At 59.3% G+C, this 12,941-nt stretch overlaps 1 protein-coding gene across 1 annotated transcript in view; it reads right to left on the bottom strand.

The window, feature by feature from the left end:
* Positions 1–12,941, bottom strand: part of RAMP1 (receptor activity modifying protein 1) — a 44,798-nt gene that overhangs the window by 29,585 nt on the left and 2,272 nt on the right. Inside the window, 1 exon segment of the mRNA NM_214199.2 lies at positions 590–728. Within this exon segment, the coding sequence (NP_999364.1) occupies positions 590–728 (139 nt within the window).

Genomic DNA, 12,941 nt, shown 5'->3' with positions numbered 1-12,941 from the left:
TGCCTTAACTTGCCTACTGGAGCCCCAGGTGCCCCCAGGCCCTCAACACTGAAGCAGAAACCCAGCCTAGAATATCGACTGCAGACACGCCAAGTTCCGGTGGGGTTGCTGTTCCAGAAGATGCAGGAGCCAGGCCTGGGGTGGGCGGCCGGCTGAGGGGGGACAGTGATGAGCCCTGTGGGGCTGGAAGAAAGGGCACAGCCGAGCTGTGCTCAGTGGGGAGTGCAGGCCAGCCTTGGCCTGACCACGAGGCTCGGGGGGAGCGGCAGGGACATCCTGGAGCTCCCGTCACAGGGACTCGGGCCCTGGGCACTAGACCTGTGTCCCCCTGACACCTGCTCTCAGACAGGCCACAGGCATCCCAGGGGGACGCCTCCTCGGCCCCTCTGCACAAGGCCCCATCAGCCACCTCGATCCAGGTCACCACGGACACGGCCTCCCCCTGCTCACTGGCCACACTGCCCTGGCACTGGCACCCTCCTTCGCCTCCCCCTGTCCCCCGCCCATGGCCACAGCCACCACCCTGGACGTCAGGGAAGAACTGCTCACCCTGCCGGCCTCCCTGCCCCTGGGGACGCCGGGGACTCACCCGATGGTCTTGTCCCAGTCGCACCACAGCGCCTTCCCGATGGCCTCCATGTCCACCTGGAACTGGGGGAGGCAGTACTTCCGGAGGAGGGCGGCGTGGTCAGTGTCCTGGCAGGCGGTGGCCAAGAAGAGGTGATTCACTGCAATGAGAGCCCCGACGACGGTCAGGTCCCCCTCTGGTCTTGCCGGGGTCCCGCCCTCCCCCCATCCTCCCCACGAGTTAGGGGCTCTTCCAGCCACAGCCCGCATCCACGGGGGCTCGCACCCCTGCCAGGGAGCCCCCGTCTGCCCCTGAGGCCCCCAGGATGCCCTGGGGGCTCTGTCTGGTCCCTGGAGGGGGCCTCTAGGGCTCCAACTGGATCATCCAGCAGTGTTTCTGGTCCCAGCAAAGGCCCTGCCTGCTAAGGGTGGGGCTGACACCTCCCTGGGCTCTGTGGGAGCCAGGCCAGAGCAACAGGTGGGATTACCCGTCCTCTTGTCCCAGGCACAGGTGTGACACTGTCTCATCCTCATGGCACCCCTGCTGGGGTCCCCAGGCCTCCTCTGCACAGACACAGAAACCAAGGCAGCTTGCTGGGAGGGACCCAGGCTCCTCACCCTCGGGGCCGCCCCTGGGAGGGCGGCAGGGGGGCCTGAGCGCCCCTGCTGACCGCCCCCCGGCACGTGGGGGATGGGCTGCACCCCGCGGGGCTCACATCCCTGTATCAGGGTGTCCGCCAGTTATAAACCAGGCTGACAAGCGGTTATGGGGTTATGGGGAATGGGCTGCACCGGGAATTCCTGGACTCCTTGGGGGCCTCGGGGACACGTGGACAGCAAGCTGCCACTTGAGGCCCTGGGGCCTGGTAGGGGGAGTGCACTCAAGGGGGCAGGGCCCTCAGCCCCCTCGAGCTCCTCCCTCTCGGGCCCCATCTTCCAAGAGGAAAATGCGGAGGAACTGGCACGCCAGCACCTGCCAGGCTCACGCTCCGCTCATGCTCCGTCCGTCCTCCCTCCACGCGCTGCCCGCGCTCTGCGCAGGCACGGCCGCCCGGAAAGTGGGTCCTTTTGTGATCATCAATTTACAGGCGAGGAAACTGAGGCTTCAGGGCTTGGAAACAGGCGCAAGGTCCCAGCCCCAGGAGTGGCGTAGACCGAACGGAACTAGCTTTGCCTCCCTGGGGCCCTGCCCTCAGCCGGCTCCCAGCCCAGAGGCTCGAGACCAGGGAGCGGGGAAGAGCGGCAGAAGGCCTGCCCTGCCCTGGGCTGCAGACCTGGGGGGAGGGGGCAGCAGGGGAGGGAGGGTGGGGAGTGGGCGGAGAGGCGGCCAAGGGCCATCTGGAGTCCAGCTCCAGGGGCTCAGTAGTGACTGGATGGGGGATGGGTGGGTAGACGGGTGGCTGGCTGGCTGGGTGAATAAGCAGGTAGCTGGATGGATGGACGGATGGACAGATGAACGGGTAGATGGGTGGGTGGGCGGCTGGGTGGGCAGGTGGATGGGTGGGTAGATGAATGAGTCACACACCAGACCAGGGCTCTGACCCGGCCCGCAGTTGGGTAGAACGCTGTGCCAAATGAGCAGATGAGGCCCCGGCAGAGGCAGAGCTGACGACTGGCCCTCAGAGGAAGGTGTGTCCATTTGGGACAGAGTTCCAGGTAACAGAACCCACAGCTGCCTTGAACGACAGTGAAGAGCGGAGTGCCCCTGGGGGCGGGAGGAGGGCATGGGGTGGGGGGGCACTTGCAGGCAGGGGGAGCACCCTGTCCCTGCCCCTTCTGGAGTCCTAGGTGAGGGTGCTGGTGTGTGACCCCTGAGCCGACAGGGCGCTCACCACCCCTCGTCCCCCAGAACCTGTGCTTCTGGAAGCCAGGCCAGGATGTCCCACGGGCAAGAGCTGTTCCCTCCCGGCACTGGTGATTCTCAGAAAGGGGACGGGTGGCCGGTGACAAACATGCGACCACACAGGCCCGTGTGGGGTCAGAGCCTCGGGGTCGGGGAGGACTCTGCTCAGAGGGAGGGGCGAGTCCCGAGAGGCAGGTGATGAGGCCTCTGCCCAGGGTGGGGGGGTGGGGGATCGGGGGATCGGGGCGGTGGGAGATCCGCACTCATTCCAGGGTCCCCAAGGCCTGGGGATCCCAGTGGGCAGGCGACAGGGCCGGGGGCTAGCCTGTCCATTGACCTAATTTAAGCGACAGGCTCCAGGCTGGACACACCCTGATGGGGCGCCAAGCTAGCATGATGACACTTCATAGCAGTGGAAGGACAACTCTGTGATTAATTAAAAATAAAACCCAAAGGCGAGGAACGCCAGGGCACGTGGGCAGCGAGGAGGGGCCGCAGCAGAGCTGGACAAAGCCTGGCGCTTTACCTGGCGGAGCGGAGGTGCCCGGTCCTGTGCCCACTGCCTTGGAAGCTGGCCAGCCAGGGGGGACCCCGGGGTTTCTAGCCCGAGAATCTGGGGGTAAGGTGGGTGGGGGCAGGGGAGATGAAAGGCTGGTGAGGCGGGAAGCTCCCGGGAGGAGCCCCCAGAAGATGCCCACGGGCAGCGGGGAGCAGGGCCCACCACCCTGACACCCTGGGAAGGGTGCCCCCCGGGTGGAAGCAGCAAGGCTCCCAGGCTGCTCAGGGGGCAGGAGAGGGACCTCTGTACCCATCGGAGGCCACCCACCTCCCAAAAGCCCCAGTGCATCCCCCACAGTGTCCACACGGAGGCCCAGCTGGGGGGAAGGGCTGCTCCTAACACCCACCCCATCAAGACGCACCCAAGCAGGCCCACGCGTGTAGGCCTAAAGCACCAGGGGTCACGGGTGGCTCCGAAGGGTGCAGACACCCACTCAGGGCAGGGCCTCAGCCTCATTCTCTGCCTGCCCCCACGCCTCCCTGCTCCCCTGGACGCCTTTCCCGGCCGAGCCCAGGCCCAGATTCGGCCTGTTCCCCCCGCCAAGGCCCCCCGTTCTGCCTTTAGTGGCTCGTGAAGGGCCCTAGAAGCTTCTTTTCTCAGAACGTTTTTGCCGCCCTCTCGTCGCCCACTCTTCTGGCTCCCGGGGCATCCGCCCTGCTGGCACCCAGCAGCTCTGCACGTTAACATCTGCCACGGGACGAGGCGGCGACACCCAGCTTTCTCAGCAACGTGCTGCGTGGGACTGGAGCCGGGTCCGAGGAGGGTCGGGAAGCTGGCGGGCTCCCCTCCTGCCCTGGAAAGGCTGCTCGGGGCGGACGAGGGTACACGCGCACCCGTGCCAGGGCTCCGGGCACTCAGAAAGCGGCCGGGCGGGTGTGGACACAGGAGGGATCTTACACGAGGGCGCTGGGGGCTCCCGAGTCCTGAGGGTCGGGGAAGCAGAGGCCACAATCGTCCCCAGAGCCAGCACGGGAGTCAGTGTCAGGGCCCAAGGCCAAGGGTCGGGTTGGGATGGGCTGGGGGGTGGGGGGGATGTCCCCAGGCCACACTTCCTCCTGGGAAGGGCCCCCTACTGTGTCCGGTCGGGCTCCTCCTGCTGTCCTCCAGGCAGGTGACAGCAGCCACCTGTCCCACCCCAGCTGGCCGGGGCCTCAGCCATCACGCTCGGCCTCCCTCATCTGAGCGACCCCTGCCCTGGGCCTTGACCTGGCCTGGTCCCCGGGGGGGCAGCTCCCCCTTCTCCATGGGCCACTGCCTGTCTTCCAAGGGCGGGAGGACCCCTGCGCCTTGGGGACAGCGCCCACCGCCAGCCCACGGCCCTTCCTTCCTGCCCTGGGGGAGCCCAGAGCCCAGCTGTTTGTTGCTTTGTCTGCAACTGCGATGAGGCTGGGCCGGCCGCTCGGTGAATTGGGACACAGCACCTGCATTTCGAAGGACGGGAGAAGGACACTGAGAAAAGGAGCCTGACGTGGTTTCTTTCATCAGAAAGAGCGGCAACGTTATGGTTTTAAAATGGAATGAAAGCGCCAAAGGTCTTCAAACCAGCTGCCAAAAGTGCCAAGGTTTGAAAAGCAGCTGCTTGGGGCTGGCTGGGCGCCATCCCCGCGTGACTGCAGGTGATTCATTCATAACTGGCATCCCTCAGAGGCGGAGGGCACGGCTGGGCGAGTCGGGGCAGGACCTTCCTGCATCTGTGACGTCATTGTGCTGGGGGCCCCGCGGGCCTCGGGAGCTCAGAGAAACGGCAGGAAAAGGCCCCTAATGGGGGAGGCGTGGCAGGGAGTCCCTCAGGCAGGGCTGGGGTCAGAACAACAGGGACCTCGGGGCTCTGGGGCACTTGGGTTTCTGAGGCCAGGAGGGACGGGGAGGGGGACAGACAGGCCCTGGGCCCGAGGCTGCCCATCTGCCAGGAAGGGCCCATTACCCCGGCTGCAGAGATGCACCTGCATGGTCCTCCCCGAGCTGGGGCACGGTGCGGGTGGGCCGCGGGAAGCGCACCTGCTGGGGGCTGAGTTCAGAGCCTCCCCGCGGAGTCGGCAAGCCTCCAGGGGCCCCGGCACGTGGTGTGACCTCCCAGGCGGAGCCCAGAGGAGGCCTCTTCTCTCCTCAGCCACAGTTTCTTTACCCGTGAACCGCGGGCTTCTCGCACCAGGCGGGCTGGTTTCCAGAAGACGTGGTCATAGAACCAACCCCACCTCTGGAAGGGGGAGGCCTGTCTGCACACCTTCAACCTGAGCGGCCCTTAGCCACTCACAGGACGCTCAGGCCCCACCCCAGGACCCAGCAGGGGTGATGGAGGCTCGGGGGGGCTGCAGGGAGATGTGACAAGAGGCTCAGGGCATCTGCGGAGGTGGTGGATACGCACGCTCAGGGCCACGTGGGTGTACACATCTGCCAGAATCATACACGTCAAACATCCAGTTTAGGTCTATTACACCGAGTAAACGCCATAAATCTGAAGGCCGCGTCAAGAGCGGCTACCTCCGAGTGGTGTGGTTACACGTGGTCATTATTTTCTGCCTGATGCCCGTCTATATTGTCCACAAGTTAAAAAATGTGATTTCTAAAATCTCATCTCTGTCGTCTGTCCAGCCCTTCTTCCTGACAGCCGTCGGAAGAAGCCTTGCTCTGCACGTTCTTGTCCCGTCACTTTCCGCTCGTCCCGCTGGGCCAGCAGGGTGAAAACCACCCGCCTCCAGGAACCCCCTGGTTACAGCCACCCGGGGGCCACCTCCCCAGGAAGCTACATGCCTGGCCTGTCACTAAATTCCCCAGGGCATGACGTAAGCAGAATTTGGTTGGAACATGTTACCTTCAGCTTTTCTATTCTGGAAAAAGAAAATAAAAACGCCATGACAACGTGAAAACACAAAAACTGTGTCCGGTAAAGACGCCGACTCAACCCTCAAGGCCCAGTGAACCATCCCTCCCTCCGCCTGCCCAGGTCAGAGCGCTGCGCCGCTAGGAACCCTCTGCCGGGACCTCGGCACCTCGGAGCCCGGCCTCCTCCACACAGCGCCCGCCCTCCAGGCTTCTGGGGCAACCACTGGAGAAGCAGACCTGCCAGGGGATGCCGCGTCCTGACCAGGTCTGTTCTGGCTTCCAGAAAGCTCCGAGTGGTTTGCGCCTCCACCTTGCCTCAGCCAGCGCCCTGTGAGATGGTTTTTTTCTTCGTCGTTAGGTACCCTGTTAATTCTTCCTCTCTTGGAGGGTTTCGGTCGGTACCGTGTGAGGTGACACCAGACCATGTTTGGGTGCTTTATAGTATATGTGCCTCTATCAGGAGCCACCCTTTTTGGAAGCAAGTTGGGTATAAAGGGACAGATGAGGAGCAGGTTCTAGATGGGTTCTACACGGATTCCAGAAGGCCAGCTGTTTCCCTTCGCACTGCCACATGCTGGGAAAGCCCCGTCGAGGGTGGGGACAGCCACAGCCCACGTGGCCAGGTCCTGCGCTAAGCGCGCTAGGGGCATCAGGGTATTTAGGCCTTGCAAATAACCAATAGGGCAGGTATTACCACTCTCTCATTTTACAAATAGGGCCAGAGAGGCCCAGAGAGGTTAAGCAACCTTCCCAGAGTCACACAGCCAAGACACACAGGCGTGGCGGAGCTGGGACGTAACCCCTGGTATGCTCGCCTCGGCACACAAGGGAGAAATGGTGACACTACCTCCTCACCCCAGAGACCCTGAAAGCAGCCTCGATGGTCCATGCCTGCAGGTGATTGACGTCTGCTGAGGCTTTGAGGCCCTCGAGCCACCTGGGCCATCTCCCCGTGATGGCCTGGAGGGGCCTCTCTGGAGAGGGGGGTCCCGTGAGATCACTGATGCCTGGCGGGGTGGAGGCATCTGGGGAGTTGGGTGCGTGGACGACTCTGGCAGAGGAGCACGGGCTGAAGGAGGCCTGAGGTCAAGGGCAAAGGCCGAGCTGCCTCTGCCGTTAGCAGCAGGTCCCCCGAGTCTCAGGGGCCAGCACCTCCCACCAGGCAGGTAGAGCCGACTTAGGCCCACTGCTCCCACTCGGATCACTGGCGTCCTTAAGGAGCACCCGGCGCCCTCAGAGGAAAGCAAAGGGTTTTCATGATTTTAGAAACGAACTTTCCAATATCCATTCATGATAAAAGCACTTACCAAACTGGGTATAGAGGAAATATACCTTATCACAATAAAACCCATTTAAGACCAACCCACAACCAATATACTACTCAACGGAGAAAAGCTGAAAGCCTTCCTGCTAAAATCTGGAACAAGATAAGGATGCCCGCTCTCACCACTTTTATTCAACATAGAATTGGAAGTCCTAGCCACAGCAATCAAACAAAAGAAGTAAAAGGTACCCAAATTGGAAGAGAAGAGGTAGAACTGTCACTCTATCCAGATGACATGATACTATGTGTAGAAAACCCCAAAGAGCAGGATATGAGATTAACATTCAGAAATCGGGTGCATTTCTGTGTACTAACAGTGAAATATCAGAAAAGGAATATAAAAACACAGTATCTTTTAAAATTGCACCCCCCAAAATTAAATACTTAGGAATAAAGCTGACCAAGGAGGTGAAAGACTTATATGCTGAGAACTATAAAACATTCATCAAGGAAATTAAGAGGATTCAAAGAAATGGAAAGATATTCCATGTTCCCGGATTGAAAGAATTATTGTTAAAATGGCCAAACTACCCAAAGCGATCTACAGATTTAGCAATCCCTTCCAAATCACCCATTACATTTTTCACAGAACTAGAACAAACAATGCAAAAATTTATATGGAACCATGAAAGACCCAGAATTGCCCAAGCAATCCTGAGGAACAAAAGCCAAGCAGGATGCATCACTCTCCCAGACCTCAGACAATATTACAAAGCTACAGTCATCAAGACAGTGTGGTACTGGTGCCAAAACAGACCTACAGACCAAGGGAACAGAGAAGAGACCCCAGAAATAAACCCAGACGCCCATGGTCAATTAATCTTCGACAAAGGAGGCAAGAATATAAAATGGGAAAAAGTGTCTTCAACAAGTGGTGATGGGAAAACTGGAGAGCTGCATGTAAATCAGTGAAACTAGAACACACCCTCACGCCATGCATGAAAATAAATTCAAATTGGCTTAAAGACTTACACAAAGACAAGACACCATAAAACTCCTAGAAGAGAACACAGGCAAAATATTCTCTGACATCAACCACACAAATGTTTTCTTAGGTCATTCTCCCAAGGCAATGGAAATAAAACCAAAATTAAATCGATGGGACCTAATCAAACTTACAAGAAGGAAATCATTAAAAAAAAAAAAACACCAACAACCCAAAAAGGCAGTCTTTGGGGAGTTCCCATTGGGGTGCAGCAGAAACGAATCAGACTAGTAACCATGAGGCTTCGAGTTTGATCCCTGGCCTTGCTCAGTGGGTTAAGGATCCGGCATGGCCGTGAGCTGTGGTGTAGGTCGCAGATGTGGCTCGGATCTGGTGTTGCTGTGGCTGTAGTGTAGGCTGGCAGCTGTAGCTCTGATTAGACCCCTAGCCTGGGAACCTCCATATGCCACGGATGCAGCCATGAGCCAAAAAAAAAAAAAAAAAAAAAAAAAGACAACCCATGGAATGGGAGAAAATAGTCGCAAATGATGTAACCAACAAGAGCTTAGTCTCCAAAACATAAACAACGCATTCAATTCAACAGCACAAAAACAAACAACCCAATGGAAAAATGAGCAGAAGACCTGAATAGACATTTCTCCAAAGAAGACATTCAGATGACCAACAGGCACATGAAAAAAAATGCTCAGCATCACTAATTAGTACAGAAATGCAAATCAAAACTACCATGAGGTACCACCTCACACCAGTCAGAATGGCCATCATTAACATGTCCACAAATAACAAATGCTGAAGAGGGTGTGGAGAAAAGGGAACCCTCCTGCACAGTTGGTGGGAATGTAAATTGGTACAACTACTATGGAAAACAGTATGGAGGTACCTTAGAAAACTATACATAGAACGACCATATGACCCAGCAATCCCACTCTTCGGCATCTATCCGGACAAAATTTTCTTTGAAAAAGATTTATGCACCCCTATGTTCACAGGGGCACTATTCACAATAGCCCAGGCACGGAAACAACCTAAATGCCCATTGACAGATGACTGGATTAAGAAGATGTGGTATGTATACACAATGGAATACTACTCAGCCATAAAAAAGAATAAAATAATGCCATTTGCAGGAACATGGATGGAACTAGAGACTCAAGAGAAAAACAAATACCCTATAATATCACTTACATCTGGAATCTAATACATGGCCCACATGAACCTTTCCACAGAAAAGAAACTCATGGACTTGGAGAACAGACTTGTGGTTGCCAAGGGAGGGGAGGAGGGAGTGGGGAGGACTGGGAGTTTGGGGTTAGTAGATGCCAACTATTGCCTTTGGAGTGGATGAGCAATGAGGCCCTGCTCTACCGCACATGGCACTATAGCCAATCCCTTGTGATGGAGCACGATGGAGGATAAAGTGAGAAAAAGAATGTATATGTATGTATGACTGGGTCACTTTGTCGTACAGCAGAAACTGACAGAACACTGTAAATCAACTATAATAAAAAACTTAAAAAAATTTTATATATATAAAAAGAAACCTCAACATCGCACCTGTTACGGGAGCCTATTTTTGCCTATCTTTCTGATACACGGCCTGGGGGCGCAAGTGTGTAACTGCACGGGGACCAGAGAAGCACATCCTAGGGCCTCACCAAAGGCGCGGGACCAGGGGCGCCTGGAAATGATGCTCCAGAGACCGGGAAGCCCCAGGGAGGGGTCAGGGAGGGGTGCCCCTACCCACTGCCCTCATGCCTAGTTCTCCTGAACTGGCTTCTTGGGTCACCACGCTGCATCTTCAGTGGACTGGAGGGCCCCCGTGCCAGCCCTGTGTGGGTGCCGTGGTCCCTCTGGCATTGCCCACATGACCCCTGGGCATCGCCCCGATGTCCGGAGTTCCTCCGTCACACAGAACTGCCTCTAGCAGGACAGGCCCTCAGCTTCCCTGAGCTCCTTCTCCAGGTTGCACTAGCCGTCACCTCTTCCACGCGCGCGACCCCGCCACCTGCCTTCCCTCCCCACCAGCCTGGTCTCTGTCCCAGCCTCCCGCCCCCCAGCCCCTCTGGGGAGCCCACGGCCCCCCTCCATCAACACTCCCGGGACCCCCCCTTCCATCCGAGGCGCTCACACCGTCTCCACGCCGATGCCGCCCAAATGTCTCTCCCGGCCACACCTCTCTTCTGTGCCCTGGACGTGTGTGGACACCTGCCGTCACCCCTGAGGATCCAAGGGGACGTGTCACCCGACGTGGCTGCTGTGGAGGGGCCACAGCTTTCGCAGTAAACACACAGGGTGCCCAGTTCAATGTGAATGTCAGACTAACAGAAAAATTTGTTGATATAAGTCTGTCCCAGACCCTGCTTGAGACGAAGACAGTGTGTCGTTTATCCGACCCTGAATTTGACCAGGGGTCCTGTGATTTCCTGGAAGCCCCAGCTCCCCGGTCCCTGCCTGCCGGGTGCCTGGCTGGCCCCGATTCTTCCGAGCTCTCACACCCAAGCCCGCCGTCCGCACCTGGAACTCTCTGGAGCCCTCCACCCCCTCCAGCTCAGTCCTCCGCCCTGGCCCGCACGCCCGGCTCCCGCGCCTGGCCTCCTGCGCAGCGGCCCGGGGCTCCTCACAGCACGTGTTCCGTCTCACCAGCACGTTTAATGCCCTTCAGGTCCCGAGCTGCCCCTGCGGTGAAACTGGAGCTGGTTCCCTTGGCCCAGAGGGTCAGGCCCTCCTCCAGCACCAGCTGTGGCTCAAAGCCCTCCTCCCCCTCAGGCTTCTGTCCCAAAAGCTTCCAGAAAGTTCCAAGGACCAAGACCTGTGTGCCTAAGTGTTGCTGTGCTCTGGAGCGCTCTTCCCAACTCCTTGGGGCTCGAAATCAGGGCCCTCGCTGCCCTGATTAAGGCCCTCTTAGTTCCTTCTGCCTAAAGAGCACACTTCATGCGTGTGGCTCCCCCGGGGCGGGCTCCTCAGCCTTGGCTCCATGGGCGGTTTGTGCTGGACCCTTATCGCGTGGGGGCTGCACGGGGCAGCCTCCAGCAGCAGGTGTGGGCAGCACCCCTGGACTCTACCTTCTAGAACCCCGATTCCAGGGCCACAAGACCCACTCGTGCTATGTATCAGGGAGAAAGAGTGAGCGCTTCCCCAGTGCTCCCGTATCTGCTCATCCAGCCAGCCTGCCGCCAGCCCTCCTCTCACAAACGCATCCATGGAATCTTCTAGATGCATTGAAGGCACCAGCAGAGAGCACCAACCTGGGGCGTCACCAGGTTTCTGCTCACTGACTATGCCTTTCACGCCTCTTCCCATAACGTGGGGTTTGCTATGTGACACATGAACTGCTTTCGTTCCAGTCGCTAACTGGCCAGAGTACGTGCCACCGTGGCAGGCGTTACATCCATCGTTTGCTGGGTAAATTGCTGTCCCTTGCCCCCAGGTGAGGCCTGGCTCAGAGCCCTCCCCCGTGCGCCCCTTGGGTGTGGGGGCGCAGAGCCCTGGGGAGCACAGCGGGGCGCTGGCCTGGGTCCCTCTGCTCCTGGGCCCCTTGGTTTCCAGCAAAGCCTCAGCGAAGGCAGGAGATGCCCACGGGAGGGGCCTCGAGGTGTGCTGGCCTGGGTGCAACCGAGGCACACAGGGTGGCACTGCCCGTGTGGAGGGATGAGGGGCACAGAGGAGGGTGACCTGCCCCGGGGGAGGTGGCTGGGGGGGGGGTCCCAAACGGCTTCCTGGAGGCCATGCAGTTATCCGGAGGGCTTGTAGGGGGTGCTGCCTGCACGGGGCCTGGGCACCAGGACCGCAGGCAGAGGGCAGAGTGGCCGTGGGCTGGTGGAGGGGGGTTCGGCTGGGCTCTCTGGTCTCCAGTCCCACAGAAGCGTGGGCAGGAGTGCCACCTGGGAGGGCGGGTGTGGCCACTGGGGACACAAAGGAGATGCCGCGAGGCCTGATGAGGGGCAAGCAGGGAAGGCCTGGCTGCGGTGTGATGCTCAGACCCAGGGCCCCTCGCTCCCCCGCTGCCCGGCCGTGGACTCGGCACCAACGAAGCTGCTTAGAGTCTGTGTTCCAACGGGGGACTGAAGCGGTGTCTTTGGATGTCAGAGAAAACACTAAACTCAAGCAATCTGAGGAGGAAAAAGTTTCCCCGTGGACAAGAACGTCCTTATATTACAAAGGATAAGTTCTTGTTGAGGTTGGGAGCCTCCTGGCTAAGAACAAACGAGTTCTCTAGAAACGTCCCCAGCCCAAGGCCAGCATCCTGGGGGGGAGAGGCACGGCGGGGCAGGCGGGGGGGGGGGGGGGACATCCCTCCGGGGGCTCCGTGCTTGTGTGTCCGTGTGTGTCCATGTGTGGGGAGGGCAGGACCCATTCGCTTCGCGTCCGTCTCCATCAGCCAGGAGCACGCTGGACAGCAAGGTGGGCCCAGGGCCAGCACAGGTGCAGGAGGCCACAGCCGCCGCCCCGGCCCGTCTCCGCTCCTCTCCCTTCCCAGCGGCCGCAGCACCTCCCGCCCCAGGTCTTCCCTGAGTCCCCAGGAGCAAAAGAGGCTCTTGGGCAGGTTCCCACTGGCACCAGATCTGCCCCCCACCAGGCACTGTCCTGCAAAGAGACACACCTGGTTCAGACACCACAGGGTCACAGGGTTGAAAGGTCCACCTCTTGGGGTCAACCCAAGCGCTGGGAAGCGTCAGGAGAACTCAGCCCGGGGGCACAGGATGGGATCTGGCAGCCCAACACTCAGATCCAGCCGGCTGAGAGGAAAGAGTTGGCTTCCCCCCAAGGCTCCAGCAGAAAGCAGCCGGCCCAGCCTGGGTTCCCGCCCTGCCCTGAGCAGGCAGGCCTGGGCCAGGGCGCACAGAGGCGGGAGCCCACCTGCCAGGTGGACCAGGAAAGG

Source organism: Sus scrofa, chromosome 15, assembly GCF_054392235.1.
Source record: "Sus scrofa isolate SSC_HxYL_T2T_F1_AM1 chromosome 15, Sscrofa_HxYL_maternal_Yorkshire_Landrace_v2.0, whole genome shotgun sequence".
In the NCBI taxonomy this organism is placed as follows: Eukaryota; Metazoa; Chordata; class Mammalia; order Artiodactyla; family Suidae; genus Sus; species Sus scrofa.
The sequence above is the reverse complement of the archived record's forward strand: the minus strand, read 5'-3'. Positions and strand labels throughout refer to the sequence as shown.